The sequence below is a fragment of the Alligator sinensis genome, unplaced genomic scaffold, assembly GCF_000455745.1.
Source record: "Alligator sinensis unplaced genomic scaffold, ASM45574v1 scaffold223_1, whole genome shotgun sequence".
In the NCBI taxonomy this organism is placed as follows: Eukaryota; Metazoa; Chordata; order Crocodylia; family Alligatoridae; genus Alligator; species Alligator sinensis.
The window spans coordinates 1,353,525-1,371,555 of NW_005841936.1; the positions used below are offsets into that span (position 1 = coordinate 1,353,525).

At 41.2% G+C, this 18,031-nt stretch overlaps 1 protein-coding gene across 4 annotated transcripts in view; it reads left to right on the plus strand.

Moving 5' to 3' along the window:
- Positions 1–18,031, plus strand: part of LOC102377403 (endoplasmic reticulum aminopeptidase 1) — a 50,086-nt gene that overhangs the window by 4,152 nt on the left and 27,903 nt on the right. For all 4 annotated transcript variants that reach the window (XM_025199117.1, XM_025199116.1, XM_025199115.1 and 1 more), the window contains exons 4-16: positions 280–414; positions 1,313–1,433; positions 4,330–4,484; positions 5,427–5,540; positions 6,334–6,465; positions 6,835–6,966; positions 7,109–7,192; positions 7,627–7,784; positions 8,488–8,567; positions 9,033–9,216; positions 14,250–14,406; positions 14,935–15,119; positions 16,161–16,322. In XM_025199117.1, coding sequence (XP_025054902.1) covers positions 280–414; positions 1,313–1,433; positions 4,330–4,484; positions 5,427–5,540; positions 6,334–6,465; positions 6,835–6,966; positions 7,109–7,192; positions 7,627–7,784; positions 8,488–8,567; positions 9,033–9,216; positions 14,250–14,406; positions 14,935–15,119; positions 16,161–16,322 — 1,799 coding nt within the window. The remainder of the gene's footprint in view (positions 1–279; positions 415–1,312; positions 1,434–4,329; positions 4,485–5,426; positions 5,541–6,333; positions 6,466–6,834; positions 6,967–7,108; positions 7,193–7,626; positions 7,785–8,487; positions 8,568–9,032; positions 9,217–14,249; positions 14,407–14,934; positions 15,120–16,160; positions 16,323–18,031) is intronic.

Here is an 18,031-nt window from a genome sequence, read left to right on the forward strand (position 1 = left end):
GTTACTGACCCTCATAAATATGAACAAGGCTAATGAAAATTGAAAGAACATTGAGGAATAGTTTTATTTTCTAACCTTATATACTTTTGGTGATTTTCAGTGTAACAGTAATAGGTAAACATGATCATACAAAAATATGGGAGTTTTTGTGTTCTTCAAATATCCCTTTAAGTATTTAAGTATTTTCAGTAGAATAACACCGACAGACTTTTCTGGTATGAATATTCTATTCCAATGCATAAAATTATTGTATGATGAAAAGTTGTGGTCTAATTTTAGGTGAGATCTGTGAATATTTCGAAATGGCTTGTTGAGGACCATTTTGATGTTAGTGTAAAGATGAGTACTTATCTTGTGGCCTTTATAGTTTCGGATTTTAAATCAGTCAGTAAGATGACCCGTCATGGAATTAAGGTACAGTAACTGTCTTATTTTGTACTGAATTGTTTTGTAGTAAGAACTGTAAAAAATGCAAATATTTTAAAGGTCTCAGTTAATCTCATTTATGTGTCTGTAGTTCCTATGGGAAGGAAAGGGGAGAAAAGATTTTTTAAAAATAGATGGACTGTCTTAATTATTAATTTTAGCAGGGTTTTTTTTTTAAATGTGTAAACAAGATGAATTTTTTTTATATACTTACATGTACTGATAAAGTGAAACTTAATTGTAGTATAAATTAAATCCAGGCATATTTGGGTGAAATTTCACCCAGACGCTATAGCAATTCAAACTGGTTTCCTTCAAGAATGTAGCGAACAGAAACTGTACAAGTTTTTCCACTGGACATAAAGATTTAGTAGTAAAGAATATTGTTAGTGCATTACAGGACCTTTTTCACCATTGAGCTCACTTATTCTGATATGGTATTGGTTATTAGTGGTTAAAGGTTTTGTTTGACTGTCTGCTATGTGCCATGAATTTTGGTGGTGTCTTCTATATCTAGTTTCTGACTAACTTTGCTTAGGAATCACTAAAAGAGAATAAACTCCCTTCTTATCTGTTTATATCCCTTCATCTCTGGACTCCTTGAAATATAGATGAGTGTTGGGGTAGGGTGTGAAATCTTGTATTGCATTTGTGCTTGTGAATAAAAAGACAACTTCATCTAAATTCAGTTTAAAAAACAAATGCCCAACTTTGATCTCTTCCCCTCACAAATTTTAGGAACACTCTGGGGCAGGGGATATTAAATTGGGTATTGTTCTGGTGTTTTTGTGATCAATGAAATAAAGAAGACTGAAAACTAATTAATTTCTAATTTATAATCATCTTGCATTATTATTTTGAAATACTCCATACTTGTGTATGTTAGATTTCCATCTACGCTGTGCCTGACAAAATCAACCAAGCTGATTATGCCTTGGATGCAGCAGTGAAACTTTTAGACTTCTATGAAGATTACTTTAGCATTCCATACCCCTTACCCAAACAAGGTAAGTATTTTAATAATTTTTATATTTAAGTATTGTATTGTAAGGCAGAGCAAAGATTACAGAAGATAGAGATCATCAAAGGAACACCTTATACTAGCGTCTAGGATTGGTTTCTTGTCCCTGTAAATCAAGTGCTTTCACATACAAATGGCAAGCTAGGTGCCAAACTAAACTTTTAATTGTGCTATTGCCAAAGGAGTTTTGAATGTGTATTTTTTTGTGCCCTTGAATTTGGCCTTCATTTTTGGGAAATAAACTTGTGGCTGTGTTTTCATAGTACTGCAAAGCTTGTGAAAATATTAACCATCTATAATGTAATGAATCTGTAAATGGTAAATTGCTGATAAAATCTTCAGTGAGAGAAAAATGTGTGAACACTACTGCTCGAAGAGTCTTCTGACATTTGGTTACGTAGGCACAAAATGCCAGAGTTTACTGAAATCTAGTCTCTAACCAGGGCCATGACAGAGCCTCAGAGAAGCCTTCTGTCCCTGCATCTGCTATTCTGGTCATCTATTTGTAGATATATCTGTTCTGTCTGGCATTTACTCAATGTGTTGAGTTGCTGGATCCACATGACCATGTGGCCTCTTCTTGAATTACCTGTCTCTAAATTGGCCTCTGAAGGATCTGCTAAGATCCTGTCTCTGACATAGCGTGCATCTATACGTTCAATTAATGTGGTGTGATCAACTCTGGTACACTTCACGCCAGAAGTAACTGCTCCTAGGCACAGTGTTTACATGTCTGCCCGGGACAGCAGCAGTTTGAGCTGGGGCAGAGCAGCCCTGGGCTAGCAGCAGGCTCAGAGGGTCAGCTGCGGGCTCCCGGTCATGGTGTTGTACAGTGGAGGGTCTGGCAGGAGCACAAGAGTGCTAAAGTGCAGAGCCATGTGGCAGACAACCCCCACTTTAGCACCCTCATACACCAGCCAGCCCCCATCACCATCTACATGTGTGTTTTGTCACACTTAATTACTCTTCTGTAAGAGTCCTGTCAGGGACAGTATTCTCTTATGATGGAGTTAATTCATTTTAGGGGTGCACTGATAGCTGATTATTAACCAACCATATCAGTCAATGCAAATCTGATGACTGGTTTACTTCAAAATGCAAGGTATTTTAAAGTACTGACATAAATAAAACTTTTTTTTTGGGGGGGGGGTGTATTCCAGCAGCCTCCTACATTACATGTATCAGCATCCTGGCACTTAAAAATGGCGGTGGGGTGCTTTAACTAAAGCTCATTGAATGAGCTGCCACCACCATTTTTAAGCGTGGGGACACTTAAGTGGAGTAGAGTTGGGCAGGTCAAGGGCAGATACAGGCTGCCCACTATGGGCACAACTCACCACCTCCACTGCTGCCAGGTGGGCAGGGGGTGAGCAGCCAGCACAGAGTTTCCAATGGAAAGGCAGAAGACTATAGAGCCCCGAGCCCACAGTGAGCAGCCTACATACACCCTATGCACAAATGTGGGGGGAACTTGCCCCCCATGCGTCCCCTGGCGGCGTATGCAATAGTGGGGAGCTACCCCTCTCCCACCTGATGCCCCCCTGGACAATTCATCCGTGGCTCCATCCCACTCCCTGCCCTGGTCCTGGGTCCCATGTACCACCCTGGCTGGGGCAGCACCCCTCACCGTGGGGGCCTTGATCTACCCCCTCCCCCCCACCCCTTCCCCTCCATAGACTTACCTGCAGGGAGCTGTTCTCCATGCTGCCAGGCTGTATTCTGGGCCACTTGCATGCATGTGGCCGCACACGTGCATGCGGTGCTCCCTATGTCTCACTTCTGGCAGCCCCAAGCAGGACCCCTTGCAGGCTAGAATGCTGCCCACCTGCAAGCGGAAACCCACTTTTCTGAAGGAACCCAGGTATCCAGGGCCTCTGGCTGGAGGGAACCCAGGTGTCCTGGGCCCTGGCTGGAAAGCATAATTATTGGTAAACATCATCTACAGTGGTCACAAAAAAGCCGATAGAGATAGCCAGTAATGTCATTTCCCCTTTTATTGGTGCTGATCTGATAGGCAACCAATATATCGATGCACTTCTAATTAATTTACTGTGCCCTAATGCTGGCACACATGTAGACAATACTTTATTGCAGGGCTTAGTCACCCCCGCAGTAAAGCACATGTATAGATGCACCCACCTTTGCTACCATTCTGTTCAAGGAATTTCTGTGCATCTTTATCAGGGAGTTTTCATGGTGTGTGTGTTGGGGCTTGTACAGTTTTTGCACAATCTCTTCACAACTGTGTGAATTTCATTTTCAAACAGTGAAACATGGCCACCATGCTTAAATATTGTCACTGTTTGGGTTTATCATATTGGATTGAAGGCCAAGCACTATATTCATCTCAGAAACAGCAATATCTCCACACAACGTGCGTCCCAGAGTACATTTAAAATTTGTTTTTAAAAAGAAATGTAGAATTAAAGAAAGGCTGAGAAGATATCTATTATCAAACATGTACAGAAAAGTAATTCAAAACACTATGGGCATGTATATAGGGCAAATTAAGATGTACTGTAAAGAGCTACTGTTATAGCATACTGAGGATGTCTACTTTTATCCTATACTTCTGTTGCTTCCAGTGGATTTTGTGACATGCACCTTGTGTTGAGCCAATTAGTCTTTGGCTCTTTCAAGTTAAAAGTATACCTTTTGTCTGCTACATTATGTAACTTAGATAAAGAGTTCCACTTGTTAACTACAGAAAGCTGTCTATTTATTTTGATATAATTATAGTTTTTGATACTGTAGTATATAGAACTTTAAAAAGTCTGGTATGTATGTGAGGGAGGGAGGGAGGGAGAACGAACAAAAGTAAGCAGATGAGAGATATTAAGAAGATAATTATTAATAATAAATATAATATATATATTTTTTAGACCTAGCTGCTATTCCTGATTTTCAGTCTGGTGCTATGGAAAATTGGGGATTGACTACATACAGGGAATCTGCTTTGTTATATGACTCTGAAAAATCTTCAGCATCAAGTAAACTCTGGATTACAATGATCATAGCCCATGAGCTAGCTCACCAGGTACAAATATGGGTAACAAAATGGGATGTTTTGGTTTTATTGGCAATACACTGAAAAAACAGAACATCCTAGTACATTGAGAACAAGTTGTTAAACTTCTGTTTTGCCCAGCTCTACTTTGCCTTCCAGCTGAGAATGACAGTGAACAAGGAATGAGGAATTTTTAAATCCTAGCCTGTTAATGTGTGAATAATGAAAGATTAACCAGAAACCTTACTGGGAGATAATTCAGGTATCAGTTGAATATACAGGTCAGCAAAGGACTTACTCTGCTCTGGCAAAATAGAACTGGTATATAGATGTGGTGCCACCCTCATGCAAAGGATTTTTCACACTGCTCTATGACATCTCAAAAACCTTTTTGAACAGCAGCAGCAACAAAAACCTGTACCATCTTGGAAGGGATATATTAGTTTCTGAGAATCTCTTTTTTTTTCTTATTATTACTGATTATTGTGGCTTAATGTCTTCCTGTCTTTTCAACATGATTGATAATTCTTTTGGGGAGGATTGGCCAGGAATGCACTACCATCCTCCACTTATCTATTATTTTGTTGTCATGACATCGTGGACATGGGCACAGAAAACCTTACCAGGCATCTGTCAAATTACTTACCTGGTATGCATGGTAGTCAGGCTGGATGGACCCCTGGGAGAAGGGAGTAAGGCTGCCTCATTATGGTCCTGCCTGAAGTGACTCTAGCTGAGGAGCCTGGGCAGGCTGAATAGACCCAGAGGGCTCTATATCATAAATACTTTTTAGCTATATAAATAGAAAAGAATAAAATATGAAAAAGCCAGACAGCTGGACATCATTCCTATGACTATAAAGTTGTATATTAAAGGTGTATAGAGAACTAATACATTGAAGCACAAGTTGGTACTACCTGTTATAATACCCCAAATACTTTTAATCTAAAAAAAATGATTTTTTTTCCCCAGTGGTTTGGAAACCTAGTTACTATGGAATGGTGGGATGATCTTTGGCTAAATGAAGGGTTTGCAAAGTTTATGGAATATGTGTCAGTCAGTGTTACCCATCCAGAACTGAAAGTTGTAAGTATTCATTATTTTTCTTTTATTTATTTTATATGATATTTTTAAAATGTTGAGGGTAACTTATTTGCAGTGGCAAGCAGCAAACAGATTTTTCCTGAGCCGTTTAAAAAATGAATATTTTTGAAGGTTTGAATAGAAAGGGTTATTTTATACAAGTTCATGTTCTCAAAACCAGTTATGGATAATATTGAAAGCAATGATGTTGTATAGCTTTAAATGACTTTGACCTTTCTAAATGCCTGATCAGAGTTGATTACACCTTATCTTATAAAGACTTACTGGCCTGATCTAAAATCTATTGAAATCAATGGCAATCTTTTCAGTGTCTTTACTGGTCTTGAGCTCAGGCCCCATGTACAAAATGAATAGTTTCACTGTAGTCATTTGAACTGTGTATTAGAGTCTGTATGACAGTTGGACACTGCAGTAGCTTTGTAATAGATTGCAGTTTCTAAAGTAGCTGAACAGTGTTTTAAAATAAAGCAGTTTGGTTACAGTTGTTCACTCAGCCTTCAAACCCTTAAAACACATGAGTATCTTTTTGGAGTTAATAGAGCAGATTTTAATCAATACAAGACCTGATAGTATGCGACATCAAAGCATCCTAAATAAATTGGTCCTCTCTAGTTATATGATTCTTCATTTATTGCAAATTTGGAGTTAGGGTGAGTACATTTATATTCTTTGAAAGCCACCAAAAAGAAATATAAAATGTAAATCTGTCTTGCATACAATTTCTTGAACATTCCAACATAATCCTTTACTAATAAAAGTATTTATCTCCTATTAGGAAGATTATTTTTTAGGCAAGTGTTTTGATGCCATGGAGGTGGATGCATTGAATTCTTCACATCCTATATCTACTCCTGTGGAAGATCCAGCTCAAATTCTAGAAATGTTTGATGATGTTTCCTATGAGAAGGTAAAATCCATGCCTATTTTTTGTTTTATTTTTACAGTTGTGAATTTGTTTCTCATGATTCTTGCTCAAAGATAGAATCTTTGGCACCGTTGCAGTCACTGGCAAAATGCTCATTGAATTCAGTGGGACCAGTATGACTTGAACTATTTTGGCTACTTGACTTGTGAAACTCTTACAGGCAATGATAAGGACGTAATATTTTAATATATAGGGTTAAGATAGGGGATGCTTTAATCAGACAGTACCATAAATATAGAAAATGAATTGCTGATGATATTAATAATAAAGGTTTTCTAAATGTTAAAACATCAGATTTTATATTTTATAATCTAAACACTAGTTTTGTAAAGATTTTTTCACTTTTTGCAGGGAGCTTGCATTCTGAACATGCTGTGGAATTACCTGACTGCAGATGTGTTTAAAGCTGGTATTGTACAATATCTCCGGAATTACAGCTATCGGAATACAAAAAATGAAGATTTGTGGAATAGTCTGACAAATGCAAGTATTTCTTGTATTATTCTGTATTTAAATTCCCCATTATAATTAACCACCATCTAACTTAATATATTACTGAGGAGAATTGTTATGAGTGGTTATCTGTAATTGTGAAATGAAGGAAAAATTATAAAATGCTTTTCAGATTTGTCCTGTAGATGGCACCCATGAAAGCCAACTTCAAAGTGACGGCTTTTGCACCAGAAACCAGCAGACATCTTCAAGTTCAGTAAGCACATATTTTCTATCTATTGCTAAGTATAAGCATGATACAATGCTAACATTTAATTCTTTTGTTTAATTATTTTTAAAATTGGTATACTGAGCACTTCAGGCCTATAACTGAGAATGTCAGGTTATACAAAAAACAAAGCATCAACAACAGCCTGTCTCCTAGTGACCCAATACTATTTGGTGCACAGATATTGCTCTTACTGGTACTAATCATAACCATCAAAATGTCAGCCTGTCTGCCATAAAATGAAGATACCATAATACCCCATTCCAAGTCCAGACCTCACAGGCTCTATAAACTTGTTTTTTCCCATCATCATGGTCGATAGCCATTGTAAAGTTACATTCCTTTATCTCAGTTTCTTTGTGACTTCGTTTTATCCTCCCTTTCATCTTCTTACGTGTTTTGTTTCTGTGCGATAAAAACAGCACTGGACAAGAAGAGAGACCCTTGAGGTTGGGACAATGATGAACACTTGGACATTACAAAAGGGCTTTCCATTAATAACTGTCATGGCAAAAGGAAAGAATGTCTATCTGCGGCAAGAACATTATATGAAGGGATCTCATTCTTCTCCACCAACAGGGTAATGAAAAACAACCGGGCACACTCTGCACACCAGAAAAATCAACTAACAATAGACTGTGTCATAAGAACACATTTTCTTGTTGTTCCTAAAGGAACAAAAGTTCGGTTCTGATTTTTTCATATTTGAAAACTACGTAAGTGTTCTCATTTTACAGTTAATAATTTTATATCAGTCTTATCTTCACTCCCTGGAATAACTTTCCTTGGAGTTGTGGTTTGAACAGAACATTGTGTCAGATAGAATTCTTGTATAAGCCACTTGAGTACTGAAGTCTCACTGTATCAGGAATCTTACCTTTACTATCCTAAAGAGAAGTACTCCCAGAGTCAGTCAGTCTTCAGTTTTTGTCCATGTCTGTTGCAGTCAGAGGCGAGATGGCTGCACGAGTAGACATGCCCATGCCAGGTTTAATCCATCCAGGTTCAATACCGGTAGCAGTGACACTGCAGCGTAGTAGAATTCAGCATAGGCTGTGAAGGCCTTCCTGGATACATGCTTGGCAGGTGACCCATACTGCAATTTTGCTGCTGTTGGTATCCAGCTTATACACCACAGTAACACTTCTGCAATACTGACCTAGCCTTTTGTTCCCCACATAAGAGAATAGCTCTCTCCTTGGTCAAGAGGTTGTCCCTCACTAGGTGTAGCTATCACACTTAAATATCCTTTCACTAAAATAAGTGTTTTTGCTTTGAAATAGGTATTTGTGGCATGTTCCATTAACATATATTACCAGTAAATCTGACACCGTTCAAAGATTTTTGCTGACAACTAAAACAGGTAATTTCTTTCCATCAGAGAGATCATCTTCAGAACTTGCAAATTTTAGACATTGTATCTCTACAGTTTTATTTATGGGAGTGGAATGGAACAGACAGTACAAGATATTTGCCCCTTTCTGTCATCCCAGATCTAATTTCAATATTTTTTTAAAGGATGATGGAAGAACATTAGGTCTTGTCCAGATGAAATTTAAAACTCTCTGAAAAATGGAGATATTGCACTGGAAATGTTGATAGTTCTATTATGACATATATATTTTTATGTATTCAGAAATGACAGTGCTTCTTTCTTAAAATCACTGAAAAATAAACTAGGACCAATATTAACTATTGTGATAGGACATTTTGTCAAAATTCAGTGTATGAAATGGACTGTAAATGCTGAACTCTTCAGGCTTTGCATTATTATCTTATTACTCGAATCAGTAAGAGAAAATTGCATTCTAATTTATTTTGTTTATAGATGTCCTCATCCTCCCTGAAGAAGTGGAATGGATAAAATTCAATGTGGGGATGAATGGATATTACATTATGCACTATGAAGATGATGGATGGGATAATCTGATTAGCCTTTTAAAAGAAAACCACACAGCAATTAGCAGCAATGATAGAGCAAGTCTCATTAACAATGTATTCCAGCTTGTGAGGTAAGGCACTCTAAGCCTGAAAAAGGCAAGCTATACAATTTTTATCACAAGTCACTGAAGAAAAAATATTATTTGCTTAATATATGTTTAATAAATTTTCTTAACAGAATAGGAGGCATATTCTGATCTCACTTACAACAAAGTAAGTCCATTGATTTCTGTGGAGTTATTCCAGTCCACATAAATGAGAACTGAAATTAACCCTGAGAACATAGTGATTGAAACAGTCTGTGATATTACATAAGTCAATGGATGCCAGCAGCATGTGGGTCTTGTCTTTTGAAAATAAGGTTTAGAACAAGGCTTACAACAGAATCCAAGATTGAGAGTCTTAATATAGTGATTCACAGACAGTTAAGTTCACTTCTTACCACCCATCACATCAGCTCATTTTGCCATGGGAGAGCCCTTGGCATCAACTCTTCTGTAGTATCTTCTATAGATACTGAATGCTCTCCTTTTCAGATAAGGTACCTTTGGCACGAAAAGGCTTCAAGAATTTTTTACTCTGAGTCTTTATCCTCTTTTCCAACCTACAGATACTTCCAAAATTGGAATAATTATATGGTTTCTGATTTTACATTACTTTGCTATAACTTACATCTACTAGTAACATCACTGAGCTGTAAAAACTTTCACAGCACAAAACATGCTACAGTGATTTTAGTTAAGTGCAAGAGCTATTCTAGACTGCATCTGTTAGAAATGCTATCAGGGCAAGGTGCTAACATGTAAAGTGCATAAACTCACATTTATTAAGATCTGGATTTTTTTTTTAACCTTTTTCATAGTTACCCTGTTTTCTGGACATAGAGTATGATTATAGCCTATACTATAACCAACCCAGGAGCAGGCAAAGTCTGGCCCGTGGGCCACATTGGGCCCACAGCAGACTTGATTTCCTGGCAGCCCCTGCCCACATCGCTGCAGCTGGTTTCTATGGAGACCCCAGCCGCGATGGGGCTGTTACAGTGTGAGGCCAGGGTTTCTATGGAGACTGGTGCCAGCAGCACTGGCAGGGCGCACGGCTGGGTTGGAAGCTGCTCCAGGGTTGGGGCTGGGATCTTGCAGTGGTGATAGCGTGGTCTGCAGGGGCAGAGCCGCAATCCGCTGCCCACATGCCCTGGGCAGGGGTGTGCCGGCAGCAGATCATGGCTCTGCCCTGGCTCTGGACCACATTGTCACCACCACAAGATCCAAGCCCCAACCCTGCAGCAGCTTCCCACCCACCCACAAGCCCTGCCAGTATTGCTGACGCCAGCTCCACGGAAACCCTAGCCCTGTGTTGTGACGGCCCCACTGCTGCTGGGATCTCTAGAAACCAGCCACAGTGGCGCAGGCAGGGGCTGCTGGGAAATGGAGTCTGGCCACTGGCCAGATCTGCCACTTTGCCCACTCCTGCCATACCCCCATTTATAAACACTCAAAGATATACATATATCTAGCCCTACTTTTGTTTTGAATATAGCCAAGCATGGCCCAACAGACAAGCCAACCTTATTAAACCTGTCCCTGACTTAAGTTGAGGAATGAGGAGTTTCCACTCTGAGTGCATTCCTGTTGGAACAATAAAGCTCAGTAGCACTCCCAGCTCCCCATCCTGGTTTGCAGTAGAGCTAAAAAGCCTCTTCTTTGTGCTCAGTCTAGCACACACACACATACATTTGGGATGGGAGAACATGGAATCTGTATTCCCATTTCTTGTCACTACTGCTGAGTAGGAGGGATAGTATATGGGTGGTGAAATATGCCCTTTCCACCTGCCCCATTCTGCATTGCTTGCCTCAGAATGTGTGGTTCAGTAACCAACGGTGGACAAGGTGCATGGCAGACTTCTTCACTCGGGGTCTCAGTTCCCAAAAACTTTATATTACATAACATTCTGGGCCTCCTTAAAAGTACAGTTCAAGACACAGGGAAAAAAATGAACTGCCACTCGTACAGCAAGAAACCACCAACCATTTCTCCCATGATGCCAGATAGATCTCAGTCATTTTATTAGTAGTTGTAATAGAAGTAGAATCTAGGACCCCAAATCATGAATTAGGTCCCCATTGTACTAATATGCTGCTCAAATATATAGTCCCTGTCCCAGAGAAACAAATATAAAAGAAATGACAGAGGGATACAGACAAATGGGAGAGCATGAAGAGAAAATGATCCAGCTTGCCAAATCATTGGGCTTCTGCCAATTCCTATGCCCATATCAGGTTTAAGCTGCAGGAGCTGTTTTGGGGCTGGGCAGTTGGGTGCTGCACCTGTGTCACCATCCCTTCTTCTTGCCACTCCTCCCCCCACTCGGCTGTGGCATGGGTGCAGCTTCCAGCTGCATCCACCCTCCCTGCAGCACCAAGGTGTGGGGTGGTGAGAAGTGGCCACAGTGTGGACACAGCTTCCAGCTGCCACCCCAGCTCAGTTCCGTGCTGCCTGGAAGCTGCACTTTGGCTGCAGCTGGGGGTGGAGAGAAGTGGAGGTGGTGGCATAGATGGAGCTCCCAGTTGCCGGGTCCTGGCATGGGTGTAGACAGAGCCCCCTGTTGCCAACATGTTGTCAAAGCCCCCTAGTCCATATCAGATTGGAGCTGGGTTCTTCCTGCCCATGGCTTGTAACGTTGTTTGCTACATGTTAAACAAAACAAGCCAAGCTTTTTTAATCTTTTTCAGAGGAAGAGGTCCATTTCTTTAACCATCTTAGAGGTCCTTCTTTGAACCCATTCCAGTTTAAATTAATCTTTTTTAAACTTGGGTGACCCAAGTAATTTAAATGGAGTCTCACCTACGTCTTATACAATATTCCTAGTACCTTATCTCTGTGCATACACCTTAAGATTTCATTGACTTTTTCACAGTTGTATTGCACTGGCAGTTCATGGTCCTCCTACAATCAACTAACACACATAGCTCCCCTCCCCCCTTCCACAGTCGTCTTAAGTCATTTCATCCCTATCTTACAGGTGAGTTCCTGGTTATTGGTCCCTATGTGCTTGACTTCACACTTCATACTGTTAAACATTCATGTAATTTGTAGCACTCCATACGACAAGATTATCTAACTCTTCCTGTATCGGAGATGATGAAAGAATGCATGTTTTGCTCTCTTGATACATAGGCAGAACTGTATCTTAGAGCTGTTAGGTAGACAGTCTGGTAAACTTAAGAGAGCCTGGGCATGCAAACTAGAAAGATATTTGAATAGAGGATGGACAGATCACTGGCAAAGTAAAGCGCAGAAGGGTTATACTCACAGTAATAGGGAAAGGAGGTGGTGTTAGGGAGGTAATTAATGATTCTGTTGTAGCTGTGTTGAGGTGATAGTGATCAACAAGATGTCAGATATAGAGGCAGAGATTTTAATCTGGACAGAAGAAGGACAGGTCTGGGGTAGAGAAGTGGATCTATGAGTCATCTGAGGTGGTAGTTAAATTTGTGTTTTGTAGATGAAGTTGCCCAGAGATAAGGTGTAGGGTCCTATGAAACACCACAAAAAGGGGTAGGAGTAGGGAGTATGAAATGAAGACCATGAAGGATATGTTGAAGGAAAGACTATAGCTGAAAAGGAGAACAATGAAAGGGTCATACTTGAAGAGGAGGAGCATGGTTGACTGTTGCAGATTAAGAGGATGAGAATGGTTTTTAAATTTGGCTGAGAGATCACTGTCGAGACTTTGGCAAGAGCAGGTTCCAGTGAATGCAAAGGGCTGAAGTTGGATCAAAAAGATGCAGTTGATAAACAGTGGCCGCGTCTACACGAGATGCTTACTGCGCAGTAGCTCGTTATTACTGTGCAGTAGTGCTGCCAGGCACAAACCGTGACATGATGCTACTGATCAGTAGTAACAAGCTACTGCACAGTAAGTGTCACTAGACAACCATGTTGGGACACTACTGCGCAGTACTGTAGAATGTTTGTAGAATGGACTTACCCAAGGTGTAGCTTTTTATCTAGCCCTTCTTCTTTCAGCTTATTTCTTTGTTCAAATAAATCTGCAGCTCCTGCTGTAGTGATTGTTAATGGCATGCCTAGCTTAAGTGGCAGGTTGATAACATATAACTTACAAGGAAATGGACATTGGACAGGGTTCAAGAATTTAAGGCTTTTGCATTTCTTACAATAATTGGCAGCTTGTGTAGACAAGCCCAGTGATGCTTAATAGTGTTCGATAAGTTTCAAGACAGATGAGAGAGAGGGTGGAAGTTGGAAAGGCAAGTGGAGTCGAGAGTTGTTTTTGTGTTTTTAAAGATGGAGATACTCTGACTGTTGTGAGAGGTGGAGGAGGAGCAGAGATGGCACAAAGAAGATCAGGAGATGAGAGAGCCCCTGGAGCAAGGTAGGAAGTTAGGTTAGAGGAAGGAGAACTGAGAAACATGCATCTGTGGCTCAGAGCATAATTGTAGGAGAATGGAAGACAATCTCACAAGACGACAAATATCATGTTGTATTTCATCGCTTTTTTTCTTGTAAGGAATTGGAGAAGTGCTGTGCTAAGAAACAAGTAGAGGCAGAAGGAAAGGTGGATCACTGGTGGTGAAGAAGCCATTGGAATTGCAGGCGTGGCATTCAGTTACATTAGAGAAGTTCATCTGTTTAACTAGGAAGATGATAGAACTGAAGAGAGAGTGAGAACAAATTTGTAATGGAGAAAGTCAACTCAGTTTAGGATTTCAACCAGAGATTCTCTCCAGAATAGGAACAGAGGGAGTGGATGCTGGGGGAGTGCCAGATTTGATGTTTGTAGAATGGACTTAGCAATGGAAAGTAAAAATGGAGCTTTTTATCTAGTCCTTTTCTCTTTCAGCTTATTTCTTTGTTCAAATAAATCTGCAGCTCCTGCTGTAATGATTGTTAATGGTATACCTAGCTTAAGTGGCAGGTCAGTAACATTTAACTTACAAGGAGATGGACATTGGACAGGGTTCAAGAATTTATTTAAGCCTTTTCCATTTGTGTTACAATAATTGTAGCATTCTCAAAAGTCAAGCAGAAATTAGGTTATTTAATTTGACTTCAGTCACACATTCTCATTTTCTTTTTAGCATTGGAAAACTGTCGATTTCCAAAGCTCTTGATTTAACTTTGTACTTAAACCACGAATCCCAAATTATGCCTGTATTCCAAGGTATGAATGAGCTGATTCCTATGTATAAGCTCATGGAGAAGAGGGACATGCATGACGTAGAAAACCAGTTAAAGGTAAGCTAAACCACAAATGGTGGCTTGTAGCCTATAAACACACCTTTTACAAAAAAGGTTATTGGAAGTCTAGTTATCAAGTGAAGTCAACTTTTATAAAGGAAGCCAGTCTGCAAGCTTATACAACTGAAGCTAGTGGGGCTAGAGTTGGGGCCCACCCAGACAGGTCTGCTTGCAGGATCAGTTTGTTAAATACATTGACAATGTCACTCCATTATGTTCAAAACTGAAACATCCGAAGAACTGAAGATTGCAGAGGGACAACCCACTCCCCCCTCCCTCCCAGTTTTTAGATAAACAGAATTGAACAGCTAATTAATTAGTTTTAGATAAAATTTAGAAAAATTTGGAGCATGAAATTATTTTCAAAGGGAGATTAACATTTAGAACAAAAATAATTTTAATTTAATTTATTGGTACCAATAGTAATAAAGTTTGACAGAAGAGAAATATCCAGTTGTGTTAACAAACTCTTTATGTACTCATTTCTGTACTCTTTATGTTACTCATTTCTACTCATTTCTGTAGGAGTACATAGTCAACGTATTTAAAAACCTAATTGATAAACAGTCCTGGAATGATGAAGGCTCAGTCTCTGAACGATTGCTTCGTAATTCCCTCCTCCTGTTTGCTTGTGCACGCAAATACCAACCATGTGTGGACAAAGCAGAAGAATATTTTATGAAGTGGAAGGAATCTGATGGAACTTTACGGTCTGTTTTTATAGTAAATTCAATAGAGATGAAAGCAAATTAATGTTTTTACATTCTTATTTCTGTTGAGTGAACTGATCTAGCAATAAAGCATTTTTCAGCATGTGATTTAAATGAGCTGCAGCCCACAAAAGCTTGTGCTATCTGTTTATCTATACTTGGTTAGTTTATAAGGTGTCAATTTACACTGTCTTCTAATAAAGCATTTGCCTAACTTCAGTCCTTTCACTGACCTAAATATTACCTCTCACAGCCTTTCATCACAACTTTATTTATTAAAGGTATTTTGCAAGCAGAAGGAAAGCAGTTTGAAAGCCTTTCCAGACTCTCCCACCCTAAAGCCAGGTCACCTATAATTATAAATATTTTGCATAAAAGCTATCTTTGTTTAAGGTTTTCCCCACCTTTTCGATTAATGCCAGGGCTCCCAATAAACACACTCACACATTACCACTCAGCAGGTGTTCTGGAAAAACCAGGAGACCAGATTGACATTTGAGATCTTTCCAGTTTCAGAAATATACAGAAATAGCAAAACAAGGAAGGGCATGATCCCAGTTTGTAAAATTATCTTAACCAATTTAAGAGGGCCTGTTGGCCAAGCCATGGTGGTGTCACTTCTCCCCATACTTCTCCCTATGACAGCATGGAGAGAACAGCTGAAGCTCTTCACCTCCAAAGACCAGTGAAGTCCCATATCCACAAGCTGGATCCAATGGCTCAGTGAGCTGGATCTGGCCCATGGGCTGTAGGTTGCGAACCCCTGGCCTGAGTCATATTGTTAAAGCATAAGAATGTTACTGAAGTGGAATAAGGACAAGCTCCTATTGTGGCATCCTTTTAAGAACACTTAAGTAGGGGCTGTAAAAGAGAAACTAGTGTGCCTTAGTCTTTGCTATTTTTTTCTTTTTTCTTTTTTTAACCAATTTGAGACTCATAAGGACTCCAAATGTGTCACAGTGCTGTAACAATGTACCAGGTATTTATGTATAGAATAGAAACATGACCCAGAGCATAACTTGAAGTCTAATTTTGTTGCAGTTTACCCAATGATGTTAAGGCAGCAGTGTATGCTGTTGGAGCACAGACAGTTGAAGGTTGGGACTTCCTCTTTAGTAAATACAGGCTGCCTTCATTCAACACTGAGAAAAACAAGATTGAAGTTGCTCTCAGTATTAGCAGAAATAAAGAAAAACTTCAGTGGTGAGTAATTTACTCCTTTTGGAGGGAAGTGTGCAAAATGGGAATACAGAAGTTGAGGCAGAAACTAAAAGTGAAAGTTAAACTGTAATTTTGGGCAGTCACTTTTTTTTAGCTTCTTTAAAAGTCACAGAATTATAAACAATTTTCCAGAGAAAATTGTAAGGGGAAATGGTGCTTTAAGTTATGCTTCTAGAACTAGACATCACGTTGTCCAAGTTCTATTTTACATGTCTAAATGTAGATGTGTAAGAGGCAGACAAGGTTCCTTGGGTGAATTTGATATCTTTTATTAGACCAACCCAAATAGTTGGAGAATAGTTATTAAGCAAGCTTTCAGGTTCAAAAACCCTTCATCAGGCTAAGGAAATTTCAGCAGTTGGTGTGTGCTCTTCCTGGATGGAATGAAAAGTAAAGAAGCCAGGGGCTGGGCTGGGGAGTCAATTGCCAGGCAGATTATAATGTATCAAAAATCCAATATCTAGGTGCAACTGGTGGGTTGCGTGCAGGGTGTAGGGACCCCGGCCCCAGGAAGGGGGCGGTGATGAGGCCCCAGAGGTGGGGCAGTGGGGAGAACCCCCCAGTGAGGATGTGATGAGCCCGCGGAGAGTGATGGGGGTGTGGCGCTGCGGTTGTCCCGGTGGAGAGGGGATAGCAGCGCAGTGAGCCCGAGGGGATAGAATGAGGGGCTACAGACCCAGCCCGAGGAGAGAGTACCCTCGACTGGCCCAAGCTGGGGCCAGGACTTGGAGAGTCAAAAGGGCTGGGGGCCCACCGCGAGGGACGCCCAAGAGCCGGGGGCCTGGGGTCCCAACTGGCCTGGAGGTGGGCCAGGGCTAGGTGCCAAAGGTCCCGGGGGGACCACGCCCGAGAGGGGAAGATGGCTTCGGGGGGGGCAGTGACGTAGAGCCCCAAGCGACGTAGAACCCCATTGTGAGTGGGCAGAGCCCCAGTGTGAGGGGGCAGCGACGAGGAGCCCCAGTGCAGGTGCGGAGCCCCAAGGTGAGGGGGCAGCGACGTAGAACCCCAGTGTGAGCGGGCAGTGACGAGGAGCCCCAGTGCGGGTGCGGAGCCAGTGACAAGGAACCCCAGTATGAGTGGGCAGTGATGATTAAAGGGGGGAGGTGTATGGCAGAGCACAGGGTGTGTCTGCCACTTTAAGGGCCTGGAGCTGGCAGCCTCCAGGTGCCTGATTAGGTCAGCCATTTTGGAGGCAGTGGCTGCCTATTTAAACAGGGCAGTTTGGCTGCAGGAGGCCAGGCAGCAACATCGCCTGGCCGTAGGGCTGCTGTGAATGACCCGGAGGTAAGGGGGAGCTGCAAGGGGATGGTAAGGAGGCTTCTGGTCCTGGGCATGACCTGAAACTGCCCCCTGCCGGGAGCGGGTGGCCTGGTGGGGCTCTCAGTGGCGCGGGAGCCCCCAGGAAATGCCAGGCCAGTTACCACCCCGGTGAAAGGTGGGTCGGTAACCATGAACACCATGATGCCATCTGCGAGGCTTGGGCTGCGGTATTAGGGGAGGTCGGAACTGCAGAGCGCCCCCTAGCATCGGGGCATTACAATGGGTAGCCTCCCACTTAATTGACATCGGATTGAATTAATTATCGTCAAAGGCATGGTGGGTGAGATAGGCGGGCGGTTGCCCAGAGACAGGTGAGCGGGCCACAGAGCTCGGCCCCGAGCAGGCCCCCTGTCACATTATGTTTATTCCCT